At 39.1% G+C, this 21,711-nt stretch overlaps 1 protein-coding gene across 1 annotated transcript in view; it reads left to right on the top strand.

Moving 5' to 3' along the window:
• The window catches only part of SH3YL1 (SH3 and SYLF domain containing 1), a 46,057-nt gene extending 25,064 nt beyond the window's left edge, over positions 1 to 20,993 (top strand). Inside the window, exons 5-10 of the mRNA XM_082851481.1 lie at positions 1,817 to 1,929; positions 3,025 to 3,153; positions 5,159 to 5,327; positions 5,945 to 6,023; positions 14,809 to 14,865; positions 19,992 to 20,993. Of these exons, the coding sequence (XP_082707607.1) occupies positions 1,817 to 1,929; positions 3,025 to 3,153; positions 5,159 to 5,327; positions 5,945 to 6,023; positions 14,809 to 14,865; positions 19,992 to 20,182 (738 nt within the window). The 3' untranslated portion in view covers positions 20,183 to 20,993. The remainder of the gene's footprint in view (positions 1 to 1,816; positions 1,930 to 3,024; positions 3,154 to 5,158; positions 5,328 to 5,944; positions 6,024 to 14,808; positions 14,866 to 19,991) is intronic.
• Positions 20,994 to 21,711: the final 718 nt, after the last annotated feature.

Here is a 21,711-nt window from a genome sequence, read left to right as displayed (position 1 = left end):
GTTTTGCTTTTTATTCTAAGCTGTGGAAATAAATCAAGAGCCGTAGTCAGTACCGCCGCTCTTCAAACTGTGGTGCTTTGGACCTGGTTCTCTAATTAGTCACGTCACCAAAGAACACAGGATTATCTTACTCTTATTTCAGGAGAACTGAATTGAGACTAGACATAAAATTAAAGGATTAATTTATTTTCTTTATTGACTCATAGAGTTGTGCCTTACTTAACTATCCTAAGACGTACCAAGTAGAAGGAGACATAACAACTAGAGTATCCACAGGGTCGCGGCTGGAGACTTACACTGAGTGTGTATACTCCAAGCATTACGCAAAGTAATTTCATATGTGTTATCTTAAAAAGTACATAAGATTTGGTTATGTAATCAGTGGCAAAATTGCTTAACTTTGCATGAGAAACGCTAAATAATTCTGTATCATTCAACATAATGATCATCAGAAACTGTCCATGTATAAAATGGAATTAACAGTTGACATGAGTCACAGTGATATGTTTTGCATGCATCAATTAGCTGGCATATTTGGTCTGTCCTACGGAACTTGAGTGTAATTTTTCATGAAGGGATTCATATTAAACTGTATCAGGAATTCCACTAGGCCCTTCCGAGTGCAATCACATTTGGTAATAATCAGATTCTTCTGTCAGATGAAAACAAAGATTTGAAAAATTTAAAGAACGATATAAATGAAGTCATCTTTTAAACATTAATCTGCTTGGCCTTTGCATATTTTATTGAGATGTGATGCCAGGGTTTACAAATGATTTCAACTCATCTTTCAAACAACCCTAGATTTGTGTATATGCGTATATACATGTATATACATATATCTATACGATTATATATACTTAGAAATCTGGTTACTATTATACCCATTTTACAGAGGAGATTGGGGCTTTGAGCCACTCAATCATTTGCCCAAGGTCACACAATATGCCAGGGGCAGAAGTGGAATTAACACCCAAATGGTTTCCATTTTGAGCCCAGATTCCCAGCGCCAGGCCCTCAGGCCTTCAGTTCTCCGGCACTTGACACACGTGCTTGACTCCACGTGGTTCAGGGGGCGGGTCCTGCCGTGGACTTTAACCATGAAAAGGCCAAATGGAGCCAAGATGCCGCAGATGGCCAGGTGCTGCGAAGAGGAGCTGGGTTGAAAGTCTGGCCTCCCCAGCCGGCGCCTCTCTGCGGTCGTGGGATGCGGGGCCGTGGCCTGGGCACCCTGCGCGGCCTCACCGGGGGTCCTGCCCCAGAGGAGGCGAGTCTGAAGAACACGCCCTGTCCACAGCGACCCGCCCAGAGCGTGGAGACTCGCTCCAGCTTTGCTTTTACTTGGAGGATTAACCATGGTAATAGGCATAACTACTGGTTAACTAATCTTCCTCCTGGTGTCCTGCGCTTTGGGGCGGCTTCTGCTTGGGGGTCGCGTGGCCCTGCAGGGGCGCCGGTGGGGACCAGACTCGGGACCCGGACCTTCCAACCTATGTGTGACCTGTTCACGTGTCACTAGGACACGTCACTCAGCCTCACTAACCCGCGAGGCTGCTGAGAAGAAGTCGATGCCTGGAGACCTCACACCACGTGCTCGATGCACAGAGAGTGCCCAGAGGCCTGCGCTCTGATTACCGGCGGGAGGTTAGCGGCCCACATCCACAGCTGAAAATACAGCACGGCTCTGCTTTCATACTTTCTTTGGCTACATTGAAATTCTTGCTACATTACATATCGTATCTTGAGTTTTAGTAAACATATATTTTAAATGATATTTAGACATTATTTTTAAAATAAATGGCTGTCTACATTTCAGGTATCGGATTTGGTAATAATTTTGAATTATGACAGAGCAGTAGAAGCTTTTGCAAAAGGTGGTAACCTAACACTTGGAGGGAATTTGACTGTGGCAGTTGGGCCTTTGGGAAGGTGAGTACGCTGAAATCCCATTTGAACAGCTCTTGGATAGTAAAGGCTTTAAAACTACATCGTTTTTCATTAAGAGAAACGAATTAAAATGACAGAAATTTATGATTTACACGTGCCCCAGAGGGTTTGAGGCTGCTTACAAATAAATATACAAAGCGCAGCCACTGTGAGAAAATGCGAAAATCTGCAACTAAAACACACAAAAAGAAATAAATATTTCAGAACTGCAGGCTGTTGTATCTACCGGAATCAACATAAAATTCACCTTCAAGCTTTGAAGGAGCCAGGTCGAGTCAATTTTAATTAACTGAGAAAGGACGGCATTGATCAGGGAAAAAAAGGTGTTTTTTTCAAACTAAATTATGAAAAATTGAAATGGAAGTGTTTTACTTGAGTGATGTTTACAATACTTAAAGTGTATTTTCCTTCTCTATTAATCAATAACTATTCTTGAGTTAATTGAGCAATTAAATATTTTAAACCCAGACTGTTTATAGAAGCTACTCAGTAAAATCATTTAAAAATGTTTCTAAGTTCCATGAAAATACTCACTGTAAAAAGAACCACAGTCTTTTACTCTTGAGGTGTGTTTCCCTGTTTTAGGGAAGGAAGACAATATGGGAAAGTATCAGCTGTACGTGTGTTCTCCACGTGCATCACACTGTGCTACAACCATCTGACCTGCTGTGTACTTGCCATGAACTGTCCGTCCTCTAGACCCCTTTGAACACACCTAGCTTAGGCCAGCAGGAAGTAAAATATGTAAAATGATTGAAGTTGGGGATGGGGTTGGTGGTGTGATGAACTGGGAGATTGGGATTGACATATATATACTAATATGTATAAAATAGGTGACTAATAGGAACCTGCTGTATAAAAAATAAATAAATAAAACAAAATTTACAAAAAGAGAAAGCCCTATGGACGTGACCTCATTAAATATTCAATAAACAATATTTCTTCCCCCCCGCAAAAAAAATGATTGAAGTAAGTGCAGAGCAGGATCCTTCTTTTGGGTTAGAAGCGCCGTGCCAATCAGACATCTTCAAGTGAACATGCTCACAGTTCTGTGATGCAAAGCCTTCTGTTTTGCAGGAATTTAGAAGGAGATGTCTCCCTAAGAAGCTCCGCGGCTGTCTTTACTTACTGCAAGTCAAGAGGCCTCTTCGCTGGCATGTCTTTAGAAGGTAGCTGTTTGATTGAGAGGAAAGAAACTAACCGAAAGTAAGTGCAAGGCAAATCACTTTAATTGATTTGAAGAGCGTGCGATGAGAAAGTAATACTTCGTAGACTCCTGTCGTTAAGAGTGTACAGAGAACCTTTGCACAGGCAAGTCTGTTGGCACCATTTTTCCAACAGCATTTGCTCACTTTGTGTCTCTGCATCACGTTTCGGTAATTCCTGCAATATTTCAGACTTTTTCATTATTACTACATTGGCTATGGTGATCTGTGATCAATGACCTTTGGTGTTACTATGGTTATTGTTTGGGGCACCAGGAACCACACCCCTATAGGATGGAGAACCTACTCAGTAAACGTGTGTGTATTCTGATGGCTCCTCAGACTGGCTGTTTCCACTCACCACCACCCCCTGCCCCCACGTTTCTGTCCCTCTCCTCAGGCCTCCCTATTCCCTTAGACACGACAATATTGAAATTAATAACCCTACAAAGACCTCCAGGTGTTCAAGTGAAAAGAAGAGTTGCACGTCTCTTACTTTAAATCAAGAGCCAGAAATGACCAAGCTTAGTGAGAAAGCCACGTCAAAGCCAGGATGGGCCGGAAGCTAGGTCTCTCGTGCCAAACAGTTAGCCGAGCTGTGAGTGCAAAGGAAAAGTTCTTGAAGGAAATCACAAGTGCTCCTCCAGTGAACACACAGATGATGAGAAGGCGAAACAGCCTTATTACTGCTCCGGAGAAAGTTTTAGTGGTTTGGATTGAAGACCAAACCAGCCACAACACTGCCTTCAGCCAAAGCCTCATCCAGAGCAACGCCCTAATTCTTTTTAATTCTGTTCAGGCTGAGAGAGGCGAGGAAGCTGCAGAAGAAGAGTGTGAAGCTGGCAGAGGGTGACTCATGAGGCTGAAGGCAAGCAGCCATCTCCATAACATCAAAGTGCAGCGTTCCCCATGAGAGGTTTCCTATTGTTAGGCTCAGCCTTTGTCTTTCTTCCATAAGATTGAGACCAATTTTGATTTAAAAAATGCAAGATTTGGAAGTACCCTAACAGGCGACGAGGAACTTCCACTTTAAACTGGCATCTGGCTAATTTTTCCCAAAACTGCTCTTCTGTATTTCCACAAAAGTATGTCTAATTGCCCAGAAAAAGATAAAAAGCTAAGACTGAGAGGACTGATTCTAGAACCTGGCAGGAATCCCACTAATAGTGACCCTGACAGGGCTGCCTCAGCTGGTGGCGGACACACGTCTGCCGCTTACAGCAGACTTGAGAGAAGTTGAGTACCAAGTCTGCGGTGCCCGTTTACCCAGAATCCCACAGCACATGCAGAAACGTTCAGTGCAGACTCCAACAACCAGAAAATAGGAGGAATGGGGGGATTCTTAAATTTCTCCATCTTGTAAAGTCAAGAGAAATGTTTTTACTTCTGGTTTTATTAATTTGAGAAATTTAAGTTAAGAATGCTTTTAGAAATTTGTGATTCTAGGCCTTTGGAAGATTTTCCAACTAAAGTTCACCTAAATCCTGGATAAACTAAAACAAATATACTTCTTAATCAGTTGCAGGGCTTCTAAACATGCAAGGCAAATCCTTACATAATTTTGATACAAATAAACATTTTAAGGAAACTATATGTTAGCACCATTTTTATAAGAAACTTAAAAATTAAAAACCTATAAAGATGTATAGGTATGTGATTGTAATTATATGTGTATTAGTGTTTATATAAATATATGTTTATTATATGCATTTGTATATAAATATTCTATATATGTTTGTATGTATATATGATGTGCTTTTATATTATTGGGAAAAGGATATAAATATCAGACCATTTATGGTGATCGCCTCTAGAGGTGAGCTTGGAGAGGTGAATTTAGAGGCTTCGACATGGGTTATGGCTTGTAGTTAGTGTTTGAAAAGTCGTATCTATGAAGTGCTATATGTGAGTAAATCACACACACATACACAGTTGTGTGTCCTACATTTAACTCTAGAAAAGATCTATGTCTGCAAAAGAAATGTTCTTAATATATTTCTTATTAGATTTTATTGTCAAGACATTCGAGCTTATGACATTTTATTTGGAGATATACCACGGCCTGCTGAAGCAGAAGATCTTTATGAAATTCTTGATTCTTTTACTGAAAAGTATGAAAATGAAGGACAACGAATCAATGCAAGAAAAGCAGCACGGGAGAGGAAGAAGGCTTCTGTAATCATGCTTGGTTTTTATATTTTTCTTAGTAGCCACAGAAAATTTCTTTATATAGAACATTCTATCCTTGATATCAGGCTTCTAATAACCTACTACACTTCCCTTTTAATTTCATTAACATAAAGTTCTTGTGAAAATGTCATAAAACCTTGACAGTCATCTATACAAATTTCAGGAAGAAACATGGTTCTCCATGATTGCATTTCTGCAAGGATAGAACTTTATAATATTAATTGATAATACTAATAACTGCCGCTAGCCAGGGGCCTTCACGTGCAGAGGGTTTTGTGCGCCTCGTTCATCCAGTTCCGCACCTTTCGGAGCCGCGTGGCCCTTTCCGGGTCAGCGCATCGCTCTGCTCCACCTGCGCGGTGTCAAAGGTGCCAGGATGAGGGAAGCTTCCGGTTATAGAAGCGCGCCCCCAGCCGTCACCCGCGTGTTGTCCAGTTCAACCAGATGTGGCCCAGAGTAGTACGTGTGCTCTGTTAATGAGTGCATAGGATAACGTTTGCTGTGTACACCCACTGTGGGGGGGGGGGGGAGCCTTATATGCTCCTAAGTAAAAACAGAGTTTTAAAATCACATGCATTTTTTGTCGTTGTCTTTCCTCTCAGGCTAAAGAATTACCTTCAAAACCATTGTCAAGACCACGGCAATCGTCTGCACAAGCACAGCTCAATTCTGGCTCTCAAAGTAAATATTTGTGTTGCAATTCAAATACATTTATAATTAAGTAATCGTGAAATATTATTAAGAAATCAGGCTACATTTAATGATAGATCTAAAGTCATTACTTTAGTGTCAAATAGAAGAACTAATGAGTATTAAAGAGAGAAAAACAAATGCTCGGTCTCTTCTAAACACACAAGGCAAATTCTCATTCCTGTAATTTGTGAAAATGTCTATTCTCATTCAGAAAATGCTTTTTCCAATTCACAAAGTGATTTATCTTTAAAGTTTTTCTTTTTTTGTCATTTCTTCCAAAGACTATTATCCTGCTAATTTGAAATGGAAATAAAATAAGCCTATTTTTCTCATATACACATAGATTTATATTTCTGAATATTAATTTGACCATACATTCTTGGGAGCTCAGGGTTTCATAAGGTGGTTTTAAAATAGGATAAATTCGTAAAGCACCAGGCTTTTGGCCTTTACACCTCTTTCCATCACTCATTTTTATGACAGTCACTCTTGGAATTCTGCTTTTCATGTATAGAGATTACCAGTAAATAGCAATATATTAAAGTAGGCAATGTTTCATGTAATAATTAACTGTTCTGCAAGTGGCTTTGGACTGTGGCTTTTGAGAGCACAGTGATGAATCTAACTTACCTCTTGCCTTTAAAGAACTTTCCTTCTAGGAGCAGAGATATCACAGGTGGAAAAGTAACTGCCGTTACTGGAAGGAAGTACACTTGACCCTTGAATAACGCAGAGGTTAGGGACACCAACCCCTCATGCAGTCAAAAGTCCATATATAACTTTTGACTTCCCCAAATAGCCCATTGCTGACTGGAAGCCTTACTGGTACCATGAACAGTTGATTAACACGTATTTTGTATGTTATATGTGTTACATACTATATTCTTATATAAAGTAAGCTAGAAAAAATATTATTAAGAAAATCATAAGGAAAAGAAAATACATTGATTGTACTTTACTGTATTTATTTATACCATAAGTTTACATTGTCTGTTTACAGGATGAATTGTCTGTCAGTACGTACATCAATATTGTCTCATATGATACAAAAAACTGTAAATGTTATATGTATTACTAACACTAGACATAAAAAGTGAAAAGATAATAGAAAAAGAAATTCATATTTACAGGTATAATGATTCATGCATTGATGAAAAAGAAGCAGCAATATGACTGCTTCACGGTAGCCTAGCCTGTACGCTAATGAGTGAGAAGTTATGAAATTTGGATAGCACACAGTATTACAGCCATACTGATAATACAGTATTAGAAACATTGTTACATTTTTTAAAAACCACTTACATGCGATGAAGACTGATAGTTTCTCCAATTATGAGAGAGAGAGAGAGGGGCATACGGTACAGCAATGTAATTCTTTGAAAGCCAAGTTATAAAACAGTAAGAAAACTAACACATTTTCAATTTTGTATTAAATATGACTCACCTTATGCCTATGTGAGAATAGGCTATCCACTTCTATACAAGTCTTGCCCAGGATGTTCCACACGATGAACACTTAGGCGATGGTGGTGATAACACAAAGACGTCCCATACAATTATTAGATTTTCACATGCGGACATTCACACGTACACCACAGAAAAGTTTATTAACCGAACAGCATGCTGGTTATTTACTGTTCATTAAGTGGAGGTGGATCCTCATAAAGGTCTTCATCCTCCTCCTGCACCTGTTGAGCAGGCTGGAGTGGGGGAGGGCTCGTCTCAGGGGTGGCAGAGGTGGGGGAGGGGCTGGGAGGGGGAAGCAGGGGAGGCAGGCACACTCAGTGTAACTCCATGGAAATACATCGTAATTTCTGACTGTGGTGCTTTTTAATTTCTCTAAAAGTGGGTCTATAGGATTCCAGTCCTCCTTCCACTGTTTGCTTTGCTTTCAGTGTCCATATCCTACAAGTTAAAAGCAGTCTTGAATAATCAGAACCCTCTTCCGGATTGTCTGATGTCAGTTTGTTTCTGGCACTGCTATGTCTTCTTCCTCATCGTCTGGCACTGGTTCAGAAGCTCTCATCTCCATCTAGTCATCTTTTGTTAATTCCTCCAGTGTGGCGTCTATTAGCTTTTGAAATTCTCCAAGATCCGTATCTTGAAACCCTTCACAGCAACCCTCCGCCCCCATCTCCTTGGCCATATCTACGATCTATTTCATGATTTCCTTGATTGGCTCTGTTGTAAATCCTCTGAAGTCATGCACGACATCTGGAACAGTTTTCTCCAGCAGAAGTTTATTGTTTCAGGCTTGATGGCTTTCATGACTTTTCCTATAAGCAATAGCATCTTCAGTGGCGTAATCCTTCCAGACTTTCATAATGTTCTCTCTATAGGCGTTTTCTTCCATAGCATCAACAGTTCTTTCTGTAGAGTACCACGTGTGATGAGAGCCTTTAAAGGTCTTGATGATCCCCTGATCTAGAGGCTGGAAATACAGACGTTGTGTTTGAGGCCAAGCACACAACTTGGTGGTCTACTCATGGAGTTGAACTCACGGGGCTCTGGGGGGCCAGGGGCATTGTCCAATATCAAAAGAATTTAAAAGGCAGTCCCTTACTGGCAAGGCACTTCCTGATTTCAGGGACCAATCCAGCAAAAGGATTCTCACGATCCAGGCCTTCTTTCTGTACAACCAAAAGATGGGCAGCTTACGTTTATCTTTTCCCTTCCAGGTTTGGGGTTTGGCAGTTCTGTAGATGAGGGCAGTCCTGATCATAAACTCCACTGCCTGTGCACAAAGGAGCAGAGTTGGTCTATCCCTTCCTGCCTTAAATCCTGATGCTCGCTTTTCTTCCTTCCTAATAAATGTCCTTGGTTGCATTTTTCTTTCCCAGAATAGGGTCGTTTCATCTGCATTAAAAACCTGTTCAGGCAGATATCCTATCTCCTCAATGATTTTCTTAATGGCATCTGGGAACTTGTCTGCTGCCTCTTGGTCAGCAGAAGGTGCTTCTCCTGTTATCTTGACAGTATTTAAGCAGGTAATTTACTAAAATTGTCGCGCCAGCCTTTGCTGGTATTTGATTCTCCAGCTTTAGGTCCTTCACCTTCTTTTCGCTTTAAGCTCTCATATAATGACTTTGCTTGTTCTCAAATCATATTAGAGTCGATAGCAATCCTGCACCACATAAAAACTGCATTTTTAATACAAGATGAAAAGATACTTCACCAAAGACGCAAAAGGTTTCTGTGCCTGTCGGTGTAGCTGCAGCCGCAGCTTCATGAATTTCCTTTTCTTTAAAAAAAATTGTTTTTTGATGTGGACCATTTTTAAAGTCTTTATTGAATTTGTTACAATATTGTTTCTGCTTTATGTTTTGGTTTTTTGGCCACGAGGCATGTGGGATCTTAGCTCCCCAACCAGGGATCCAACCCGCAACCCCTGCATTGGAAGGTGAAGTCTTAACCACTGGACCGCCAGGGAAGTCCCTCCTTTTCATTTTTTACAGCGGTTCTTACACTGAATTTATTTATGTTGGAATAGTGGGGAGCTGCAGCTGCAGACCTCGATTTACAGTATACATCAAGCAGTTCAACTTTTGCTTGTAATGACTTTTCTCTGCTTCTTGGAAGCACTTCCAGGACCACTAGTGGCACTTTGTATGGGTCCCATGGTGTTATTCAAGGTTTACGGTATCATACTAAATACAATGGAAAATACACCAGAACCATGAAAGAGAACTTATTACAGTGATACACGGTTTACTGGAGAGATTGCTCCTCATGTGGAGATGATTACTTGCAACACTCAGCTCACCGTAGCGCTATAGCAACAGGAGGTGGTGCACTATTACCGTAGTGCAGTATGTACATTTATGTATGCACATAAGTATGTTCATTTATGCACTTATGATTTAATACTGCAGCCTTACATTTGTTCACATTTCTCTCCACTGCAAATAGTGCCATGTATGGTCTATAAGTGTGTGTGTCCATAAGTTTTGATAATTTTAACTTTTAGTAAAAGATTTGGGTATATTTTATCATAGCAAATGATAAAATAGACTAGTATCTACATAAATTCCATGCATTCATGACACACCTAACTTTTTCTTAATTCTTTTGATATTTCTAGGTTGTGCATTTCATCTGTGAGTTTTTTCAAATTGTGGCATATCTCAGACAAATTTTCCAATGTATTTATCGGAAAAAAACCATGTATAAGAGGACCCACACAGTCCAAACCCATGTTATTCAAGGGTCAACAGCGTATGATAAGTTCTGGGAGGAGGGGACTGGAAGTGTCAAAGTGCTGCCGAGGGCACGGAGCCCGTTCTGCCCCTCCCCCTCCGTGCTCTGTATCCATTTGCCCAGTTTTCATGCTGGAAGGAAGTACAGTTGAGAATTGGGCGTGAAACATGACTCATAGCCCTTATATTGATTCCTGGCTGTGCCTTTAGCTTAAATTCACCCCTTCCAGGAAGATCCTCAGGAACAGACCTGTTCTTCTGTATGACCCACCCCCGCCCCCGCCCTAGCAACTTACTCTGTGTCCCGTTCTGCTGGGATGCTGCCTTCTTCTATCAAACGGGATAGTCTATTTTTCATTCATGTTGTGGTGATTCATTTGTTTACACTCCTATTTTCAGTAGCAAGATGTGAGAGCGTTGAATCTATTTTTATTGATGTTTTAGATCTGAGTGATTACCTAAAATTTGACCCATGTGTATACTTTAAAATACATAGTGTTTCTAAAATTTCCTTGCTGAGAGAATAGGTATCTGTATCATGCTGACATAAAAATCCTGTTCGTCCTCAATATCAATTCCTTGTCAGTGTAGCTTAAAAAGCTGCTTACCTTATCTCGAGAAGCTCCTCTCACCTGACAATGCAAAAATCTTGGAAGATTTGTTTCTCATGCATATTCTTCCTGAGCATGTACTTTAAAATCTCACCATCATCTTTGGTCACTGGATCCCCTACTCCAGCCAGCCTTGGCTTGTCTGTCTCCCACAGTGATCTCGTGTCTTCTGATCTGTCGATCTGTGTCAGCAGGGGCTGCTCTACCTATTTTTCAGTGTCCTTGCCAGCTCACCTTCTTGCCTGTGCACGTTTCTGCAAACTCAGCTCTATTCACCATATGTCCTTGTGAATACTCTCCTTCTTCCTTGACTTTTTAGCTGCATTATTTGTTGCTCGATTCCTGTTTTTTTCACATGCTCATCACTTTTTCTCATGCAGCGTATCATCCCCAGTTGCAAACACCCATTTTTTATTCAATAAGAGGAAAATTTTAAACTGGTATCTATTTTCAACCTTTTATTTTAAACCTGACCTATTCTTAAGTTCTTTATTAAAAAATGAAATCTTAATTTTTTATATATCCTCACATATATAATTTTATATAAGTACATACGTGGTTCATAAATATGGTTGTTGAAAGCGTTTTTTTTCTTTTTCTTTTAGGACTCATTCCCTTTTTCCCGTTTCTCCTCGGTCTTAACTTGCACGGCACCCTCTTCCATACTCATCCCAGCACACCCATGTGAACAACGGGAGTGATATTTTTCTCCATGTTTCTATATTCCTACACGTGGGCACGTGTGCAAACACGTAGATACGCATAGGCAGAATATTTTGCTGTTGTCTCACAAAAATGCTGTCTTATTATTTATGCTTTACTCTAGCTTGTTTGTTTGTGGGTTATTTGTTCCTTTTGCTCAACAACACCTCATGGAAATCCCTGAATCAACTGATACAACTCTAATTAATTCTTTTTAAAGGCTATTTAACATTCCATCGTGTAGATGTACATATTTTATTCAGCCACTCTCTTACTGATAGATATTAACTTTCAGTTTTTTTCCCGTGCTGAGCAATGCCACAATTAATATCTTTTAAAGTTAAGTTGTCTACAACATTGGCACTTTTTAAAAGATAAATACCAGGAACGGACATGACAGGTCAAAGGATATATTTTTAAATTTTTAACAGATTTAGTAGATTGCTTTTTAAAAGTTTTTACTACTGCAGAGTCTCATTAGCCATTCCCCACCATAGGCACTCCCCACCATGTGCACCCCCATCATATACCTACACTCCCTGCTAGGTACACGCCCCACCGTAACATTCCTCACCATATTCATTCCTCATCACTGTTAATGTTGGAGTGTCTTGAAGTGTTTACGAGTCTGAGGGTTGGTTATATCTCCTTGTTAATTGGATAGTTTTTGTCCCTATTAGTGATTTAAATATTTTTTCATACTATTGCTGGTGTTTGGAATTTAATCTTGTCTGAAAAGTCTCTTTATTTCATTGGTTAATTTTTTGCTATTGGAATATTTGTTGCATTTTCAGCCTGTAGGAGTGCTTTGTATATTAAGGGCTTTGTCATTTGGGTGACAGTTTATTTTTCTACATGTATCATTTGTCTGTTGATCTTATTTCTCATGTATTTTACTATATGAAAGTTTTAATTTTTATGTAAAAATATATCTGTCACCTATTTTCATAGGTTTGTATTTTTTAGTCAGGGTTAAGGACTTCCCTCCTATACAAGACTGCATTCATGGTATCCTAAATTTTCTTGCAGTGTTTTCTTCTTGCAGTTAGTGGATACTTAACTCTTCATATACTTTAAGATCATTTTACCAATACTCCCCTCGACCCCCAATATGCAATTCTAGTTGAAGTAATATTATGTACTTACATGAATTCTGTGATTTTTTATATTAATTACAATGACATTACATATATAAGCTAATAACTTGGCATTTTTATGATAATCTTCCTATTTTATGCTTTCCATTTGTTGAGATATTATTTTATGTCTTTCCTAAGATTTCATAGTTTCTGTGCCTTTCTTGTTAAATTTATTCCTAAATACTTTGTGATTTTGGTTTGCTGTGTTGAATGGAATGTACTTTCCCATTTATATTTCAGAGTGCTTATTTTAATAGTTGAGAAAGTCTTAATTTGCATATATTTTGTCTTATATATGATCACCAACCCCAAATCTCTTGTTTATAGTCAGTTGTTAAAAATAGATTCTCTGGTATTTGTACCCTCTTCCCCACCTTGCCAATGCTTATTTCTATATTTTTCTGTTCATAAACTTCTGAGGCCACTGGCCTTCAAAGTGGTGTACCTCTGTCCTTAGGGGGAACACAGAGACTGCGAAAGGGCACCTGGGCATAGGTAATTTAAGAGATACAGTTTACAGATGACCAGTTTCCACACGTGTTCTTTCTTAAAGCCAGTCCAAGTGAGAACATGATGTTCAGGCTACCCTCTCTCTCTTCTATCCTTTCACAGTACTCTTTTTTCACACTTGAATAAGAAAAGCAAACCCCAAACCATCTTAATCATACTACAGTACATTGTCCCCAAAATGAAAGAACAATGATCCAGTGTGAAATATGGATGTTAATGTTGGTATAGTTAGTTAAGTCTGATGAGCAGTAAATACTTTGTAGATTAGGTGATTTACATTTTTTTTTTTGCTTTCAACAAAGCTGAAGAGAGACCTAATGGCACTGTTATCTGAATTTATAATAAGAATAGTAATTAATATTATCATTATATATTAATTATTTTAAAAATCACATAGCTACTTATCACCAAAATAAAAAATTGTAATAGTAATAGTTTATTATTTCATAAGTAATCTTTTATTATTGCTATTGTTTTGATGATAGATAACTATGCAGTTTTTTTTTTTTACCTCTATCTTAGAAGGGACATAAAAAAATTCTGTTACATTCCTATAAAATATCTCTTTCTTGCCCTCTCTAGTTTTTATAACAACCAGCTTCCTTAGCGCCTAACACCTATATCTTTAAAAAAGAACACTGAAATACAATTTTATGTTGAAACTATGTCATTCCAGAAATAATACTCATCCTGTGTATATGAACTAATTTTTAAAAGTCTTGTCCACTTATTGAGATGCATTTCAAATAACCTTTTACTTTCCTGTTTAGTAAATTAACAAATTCATACTATATTTAAAGTTTTGATCAATGTGTGCTAATAATGATTATGATAACTCAATCTATAAGAAATTATTTAATAGATGATCGTGTTACATAAAATACAATTTTAAAAGTAAATTTATGTACAAATTTGTGTTGTAGACACTTACATAAAGTACAATATTAATACATTGCTAGAAAATCTTTGGGACAAATTAAATGAAAATATGATTTGAAGGTTAAAAATGAAAAACATCTTGTTGATTTTCTTTAATGAATGCTGATAGGTTCAGATCACTATCATATTTAGATCCTTTTATCCACAAAGGGAGTGATATGAATGTTTAAGTAATTGATATTGAAATATGCTAAAAAGTATACCCTTAAGCTTACAGTTAACAATTTTAGGTATCAATTTAAAAACATACAAGTGAATACTTGCTGTTTAAAAATTACTTTAGATGTGAAGCAAGCAAGAATGTCTGGAAATCACTGGCTTGGGGATTACAAACTTTGCTCATTCAGGTATTTTCTGGAAAAAGAGGTGTCTGTATTTTTCATGAATGTGTAATTGCAAGGCCATGAGTTGTAGTTTATGTGCGTCTGGTCATACGGCTATCAGACATTTACCATCTGCCTTACGTTTGGTCTATTTTCAGGTAGAAAATAGGAATACCTGAGGAATATTCAGGTACTCCTCTTGATTTAAAGATGATAAAATAATGATATTTCTATCAGAGTGATTTAAAATATTTGCTTAACGAGAACAAGCTTTGACATTCTTGGGTATTTTATATACTAATAAGTTTTCTAAATGTTCCCCCTCTTTTATTTATCTATTTACTTTTTTTCAGGTAACAGAAATGAATATAATCTCTATCCTGAACTTTCCAGCCACCGGGAGAGAGTTGGTAAATGAAAATATCTCTGTTTTACAAATGATTCACAACCATCTTATAATCACGAACTTCCTAGTTTGTGATTATAATCTGGCAGCTTGTGAAAATATCTGGGAAGTTGTTTAGCGCCGCTTCTTCGATTTATGGGATATCCACGTTATCTTGAGAAGCACTTCATTTAAAACATGCTCTGGGGCTTCCCTGGTGGCGCAGTGGTTGAGAGTCCGCCTGCCGATGCAGGGGACACGGGTTCGTGCCCCGGTCCGGGAAGGTCCCACATGCTGCGGAGCGGCTGGGCCCGTGAGCCATGGCCGCTGAGCCTGCGCGTCCGGAGCCTGTGCTCCGCAACGGGAGAGGCCACAGCAGTGAGAGGCCCGGGTACCGAAAAAAAACGAAAACAAACATGCTCTACACAGTTAGAATGATTACACTTGATAAGGTCAACAGACAGGCTGGACTTGCTTGGTGAAGGGGGCCCATCGGGACCTGAGGGATAAGGGACATTAGCTACAATTGAGCCGAGGCTGTGGTCCACCCCCGCCCCCCAATGTGGATCACCCCCAAGAAGGCCTTGGCAAAGTGACTCTGGGAAGTAGGGTTCCTTTTCTCAGATTTCTCTGAAGTCTGTACCTGTAGTATAGATGCCTAATAAATATTAGAAATATCTCTTAAAAAGCAATAAGGGAAAATGTCTAATAAGAAGAAACAAAACCCTAACTGGGCTCTGGAGACAGAGGCGCCGACTTACAGCCAATACTCTCATTCACTGGCTGTGTGATCCAAACACAAGGTTACTTCCCATGGTTGGGTGGGTGGTTGGGTTTTGCTTTTATATTTGAGGGTAGGACGAGTTAAGTGGTATAAACAGTACGTAATAAGTTAATATAAATATTTAGTTTAGTTCTTTCTCAAAATATAAGAGTTTTGAAGAAGAAAATGTAAGGAAAGATTTAAAGTCTATTTAAAAACTAAATCTTACTTTACGTTACCGTGTGAAACGGTTAGATTCTTACCAAGGACTTCCTTACACCTGGTCTATCAGCCTTGCAGGGAAAAGTCACAACCCACAGTCCTCAGGCTCGAGCTGAAAACCCATTTGAGCGGGACATCTGGCTCCCCACAGCCTGTCCCATGCCCACAGACGAGCTGCAATTTTGCACGGGCATAACGATAATTCTCCAGATTGTACGTACTTTTGCTTTGCACCCTTTGGAAGCTCCAAACCACCTTGTCATCTGGCCTCTCGGTGAAACAAGCCTTGAGCGTCCACAGCCCTGTTTACTGGGGTGTTTTGTAACTGAAGGTCTGTACCTCCTCGGTCAGCCTCCATCATCCTCTTCTCATCCACCCCACGACTGTCAGGGACACTTTGGGCACAGTGGGCGGCTCTCTCTTGTGGGGCTGTCCTGTGCTGTGCGGATTTCAGCAGTACCCATGCACTAAGCCCACTCGATGCCCCCTCCCCAGGGGGTGTGACAACCATAAAAGGCCCAGACTTTGCCTTTTGAGAACCGCTGGTCTGGTGGCCTCGCCTGGTAGCGTCATCCGGCTCACTCGCCATTGACCCTTACACTCCTACAGAGGACATGGTCACCAAAGTTATAGACGCCACACGTAGCCTGGAGGGACATGGCGCTAGGATCAGGTCAGCCACCCGGCTCATCACTGCAGTAAATGTGAAGCAAAACATCGCTGTGTTCCCTTATTTCTGGTTGCTTCTTGAAGGGGAACTTCCAAAGGCTGAGACTCTTCTGAGTCATGTCTTGGGCCAGATGTGTTGGCCGCATGTGGGTTGCGTCGCGCAGGCTCCGCTGCCAAGTAAAGCAGCAGCGGCCCGCGGACGCAGACGTGCTAATTATGAGCCTCAGAGCAGCTGCCAGTCGCCAAAGCTGACTGTGATCTGGTTCCTGTCAAGCGCAGCCCTGATTTGGGAGAGAAAAATAACCTCTATTTGAATTAAACTTGAATATTTTGCTGAAAATGGTCAATTGCTTCAGAGATCCTCCAGATTCTTTTGAGTGCAGGAATATAAAACTTGAAGGCATATACTGCTCAGAAGGAAGGCGTCTGTGAACGCTGGCTGCTGTAGTGACCCAGTGGGCTTTGCGTCCATGCTTTCCAGGGTGGTCTCCCTTCCTGGAAGAACATATCTCCTTGGCTCACCTTTCCTAGTGAAGTATTTTGTGGGCATTAAACTTCTCCTTATGGAAATTATCACAAATATTTACAGTAAAGAGGAACTTTAAGTCATTTTGAGCTTATTGAAGAACAAGCTAGCAGCAGGGCATGGCGCTGGCCTGTGAACTGGTCCCTCCTGGGAGCACCTGCCCTTACTCGGCCCGGGCTCCCTCCTTCGTTTTCATGTGAATGAACTTTGCCAACGACCCCTCAACTCCCGACTCTTCTACACTCCTGCCAGGAGGTAGAGGGATTTGCCTGACTGGTGAGTTGGCTGAGGAATCTGGCACCCCTCTGTCTGCCTGTCTTAGCCACACTCTTCACTAGCTCTACCAGCCACGACACCTCCCTCTCTGCCTCACCTCTGTTCGAAACTCAGGTGGGAAGAGGAACGTTGACTGTTGGCCTCCTCAAACCCAGCAGCACCGCCTCTGCTGCAACTCAGAGCCATCTGCTTTGCCCTTATACCCATCTTTCCCATTATCTTATTTGGAAACCGCAATTCAGAGGCAATGGCAACCCCTGGTCGGGGGGCAGGGATTGAACCAAGTCTGTGATCCCCTCTGTCTTTTCTTTAGGTCATAATATCTTTCTTCCTCTAACTTATTCATCATAAAATATATTTCTAAAACTGCTAAAAACAGGGCTTCCCTGGTGGCGCAGTGGTTGAGAGTCCGCCTGCTGATGCAGGGGACATGGTTTCGTGCCCCGGTCCGGGAAGATCCCACATGCTGCGGAGCGGCTGGGCCCGTGAGCCATGGCCGCTGAGCCTGCACGTCCAGAGCCTGTGCTCCACAACAGTGAGAGGCCCACGTACCGCAAAAAAAAAACAACAACAACAACAACAAAAAAAAAAAACTGCTAAAAACAAATTCAGTTATCAGTGATTACTAGGGGTCCTCAGCATCGGATGTTCTCATTATTTGTACAGTCTGGATAACTCAGTGATGCAGGAAAATATACTAGTTCTCCTTGAAAGTCTGCCTAACAAAAGTAAAATGCACTGATGAACCTAAGTTCAGTCTGTTGAATGCAATTTAAGACTCATGGTTGCTGAGGACCTGGGGTATAATCTCAGTAGTGATTAAGATTGCCTGGAGACAGACTTCCGAGATTCAGATCTTGGGCAAATCACTTCACATCTGCAAGTCTCAGGTTCATATTCTGTGAAGTGGCGATGCGGGAGCTGCCTCCTAGGACGTGCGGGACGAGGGTGCTCATCCCAGTGCCCGGCTCGGGCTACAGGAGCTGCTCTTATCATAGCCACACTGAATGACACCTGTTATCATGTTGATCACCATTCCTATGCATCTCTGATTTTGTAATCAGTGCTACAAATGTGTACATGTATGGCAGCTAAGATGGCTGTGGCTTCCAGAACATTCCCTGATATTCACAAGCACTCTCTTTACGTGCTTCTTTCTATTATCTGAAATGTCTGGGAGACAAGGGGGGAGGAAGAGTTACTCAAGGGTTTTCATTAATTAAGTTCAGTTAATTGAGATTGAGCTTTATATGTGGAGGTCATAAATGTAATTATTGATATAGGAAAATAGTGTTCAGAATGATTTTTTTCTTTAACATTAACTTACATTCTTCTGATCTAATCACAGTGAGGCATGGCATTTCTGCACGTCCCATCTCAATGTAGTATTATAGCTACTTTCCAAAGTACATAGTAATGACTGTTCATTCATACATGTTAGTAGTCATTTAACTGGTTTTGATTTTATCCAGACTATATCAAAATTTTATTCTTTTAATGACACACTTTTAATCTTATTTCTTAAAATTAACAGGTTAAAAGTAAATACAGTATAAAATATAAAAATATACAGAACTTTTCTATTTTATAGAAAAAAACTGTACCAGTAATACCGCTAATATAATTATATTAGTTATTATTAAAGTTATTTCTTTAGGAGAACTCAACTACATGGTACATGCTTTATTGAAAGAACTCTGGCCCCATCTTGTGTGAGATACACATTCAGTGCTTCAGTAAATGTAGTTTAACTAGAGTGTTGACTATTTTCATTTCTTACTAATAGTCCAAGGTCACTTTATTTTTTCTTATTATAGTATTATAGGCTCAAATAAGTAACTGGAGTTAGAATTTGGTTATTTATATTTTCAGTACAACTGTACTGAGATGCATTTAACAAGCATCTAATTGCACAAAATTATACGAAACATGGAAATGCCAAATTCCATGTAGCTGAGTACCCAGAAAGTATCTGTTTCTTTATATTTATTATGATGCTCTACAGTTTGTAATATTTAATGTCTTTTACTCATGTTACCCACTCAATTCTCAAGGTATTTTTTTCCCAATATGGGTTGAAGTTCGGTTAAATATACGTAGACATGCTTCTTGATGTGCTAATTTGAATTTCCTCTCTCTTTTGAGAGAAAGGCTCAAGTACAGAAATGAAAATAGCCGTAAAAGCCTGGGGAAAAGAAGTGTCTACTGATGAATCAGCAAATGCATCCAAGCTGGAATCCTCATTATCAATGACCACAGAGCATGGTTTTTAAATTGAATCTTTTATGATACAATCAAGTGCATAAATATCATCTTTTATCTAATAGCTATAATTCATTGAAGCTACCATGACTATTCTATTAAAATTGGAAAAACAATAATGTTATCTTATAGTTTAGTCAAAATTTAAACAATTATAACCACAAATATTTGCCAAACACATATTTAAGTACATAGCAGTATGCAGTTTGACTTGTGTGGATTTAGGAAATGTTATTACCAAATATTTACTCTTTACAAAGAAGAAAAGCGTAAGTTTAATAAAGTGATGAAAATCACACAGACCATGTGCTGTGAGTTCTGCTGGCCTCCGACATCAGAATACCAAGCCCTGAGTTGTTAATTTGTATCTTACCTACACATACTTCCAGTTTTTCTCATAAAAATGTGAATAAATGCTTTTTTCTTGTTTTAGGCAATTTGAACCAACCTCTTGAAGTGACAGCACTATATTCTTTTGAAGGACAACAGCCAGGAGATTTGAATTTTCAAGCTGGAGACAGAATCACAGTTATATCAAAAACAGATTCACATTTTGATTGGTGGGAAGGAAACCTTCGAGGTCAAACTGGCATTTTTCCAGCCAACTATGTTACCATGAATTAAAGTTTATATTATTTTCTTCTTTGAGAATTACAAAAAAATTATTACTACACTGGCAGGATTTACTATTCAGCTAAACAATGTTTAGTATAAGTTTTAAAACACTTCTGTTTATTCTGTAAACTTTTATCCAGTATGTAAAAGATTTTGTTTATATATGTAGATATAGATATATATATATAGTTACATAGCTTTAACTACTTTCCACTGATTTTTATCACATATACTATTTAATAGTTTAATATCCTCTAATTTATATGGTCACATTTCTTTTGTGTTCATTTTCAAACATCACTAAACATCTGATTTGGCTAGGTATATGATGACTATTTTATCTGGAGAATCTTAAGGCTAGGGGCATGAATACCAATTTATATATTTGCAAAGTGACTAGAAAAGAATAAATCAGCTTAAATAGTGTATTAAGTAATACTTAGAGTTGTAGGTATTAACTAGAATATTAATCCTTAAAAATTATCTCTATACCTTCAAAAATTATATGTAAGAAACACGCTATGACAAAGAAATTCAACCCCTATGCATTAAAAAAAGATGACATCTGTTAACTTTCCTTCTTTATGAGGTTACGCTTGTTCATTGGTAGCAGTAGAATAAAGTTATGTTGATATGGTTCCATTGTCCCTAAATAAATGTTTTTAAAATGTGAAGTTAATGTCTTGATTTTGTTTTTCTTATTTTCTTTTTGTAAAGTAACCAGAGGTCTGTGGTTGGTCTGGATGTTAAAACCCACCTCCATGACTATGCTACTGACCTCTTTTTTTCAGCTTTATTAATATATAATTGATAAATAAAGTTGTACAATATTTAAAGGGTACAACATGATGCTTTGAAATGCATTGCGAAAGGATCCCCACTTATTTAATTAACACATCCATCATCTCACATATTTACTTTTTTGTGGGTGTGAGAACACTTAAGTTCTACTCTCTAAGCAAATTTCAGTTGTACGATGCAATATCATCAACCATAGTCACCGTGCTGTACACTAGATCCCCAGAACATATTCGTCTTAGAAACTGGAAGTTTGTATTTTTTGACCAACATCTCTTAATTTCCCCCACCTCCTGACCCCTGGTAACCACCAATCAACTCTCTGTTTCTAGGAGTCTGGCTTTTTTAGCTTCCCATATGAGATCGTACAGTATTTGTCTTTCTCTGACTGACTTATTTCACTTAGCATAATACCCTCAAGTTCCATCCATATTGTCGCAAATTCCAGGATTTTCTGCTTTTATTTATATACGCCACATTTTCTTTGTCCATTCATCCGTTGATGGACACTTAGGGTTTTCTACATGTAATTACATGCCATCTGCAAACAGAGATAACCTTACTTCTTCCTTTCCAATTTGTATGCTTTTCATTTATTTTTCTTGCCTAATTGCTCTGGCTAGGGCTTCCAGTACTATGCTGAATAGAAGTGGTGACAGTGGACATCCTGATCTTGGAGGGAAATTTTTCACATTTTCACCGTTGAGTATGATGTTATCTGTGGGCTGGCCATATATGAG

The sequence above is a fragment of the Leucopleurus acutus genome (assembly GCF_964270905.1).
Source record: "Leucopleurus acutus genome assembly, chromosome: 12".
NCBI classification, from domain to species: Eukaryota; Metazoa; Chordata; class Mammalia; order Artiodactyla; family Delphinidae; genus Leucopleurus; species Leucopleurus acutus.
Note: the sequence above shows the minus strand (reverse complement) of the source record. Positions and strands in the feature narration are given on the sequence as shown.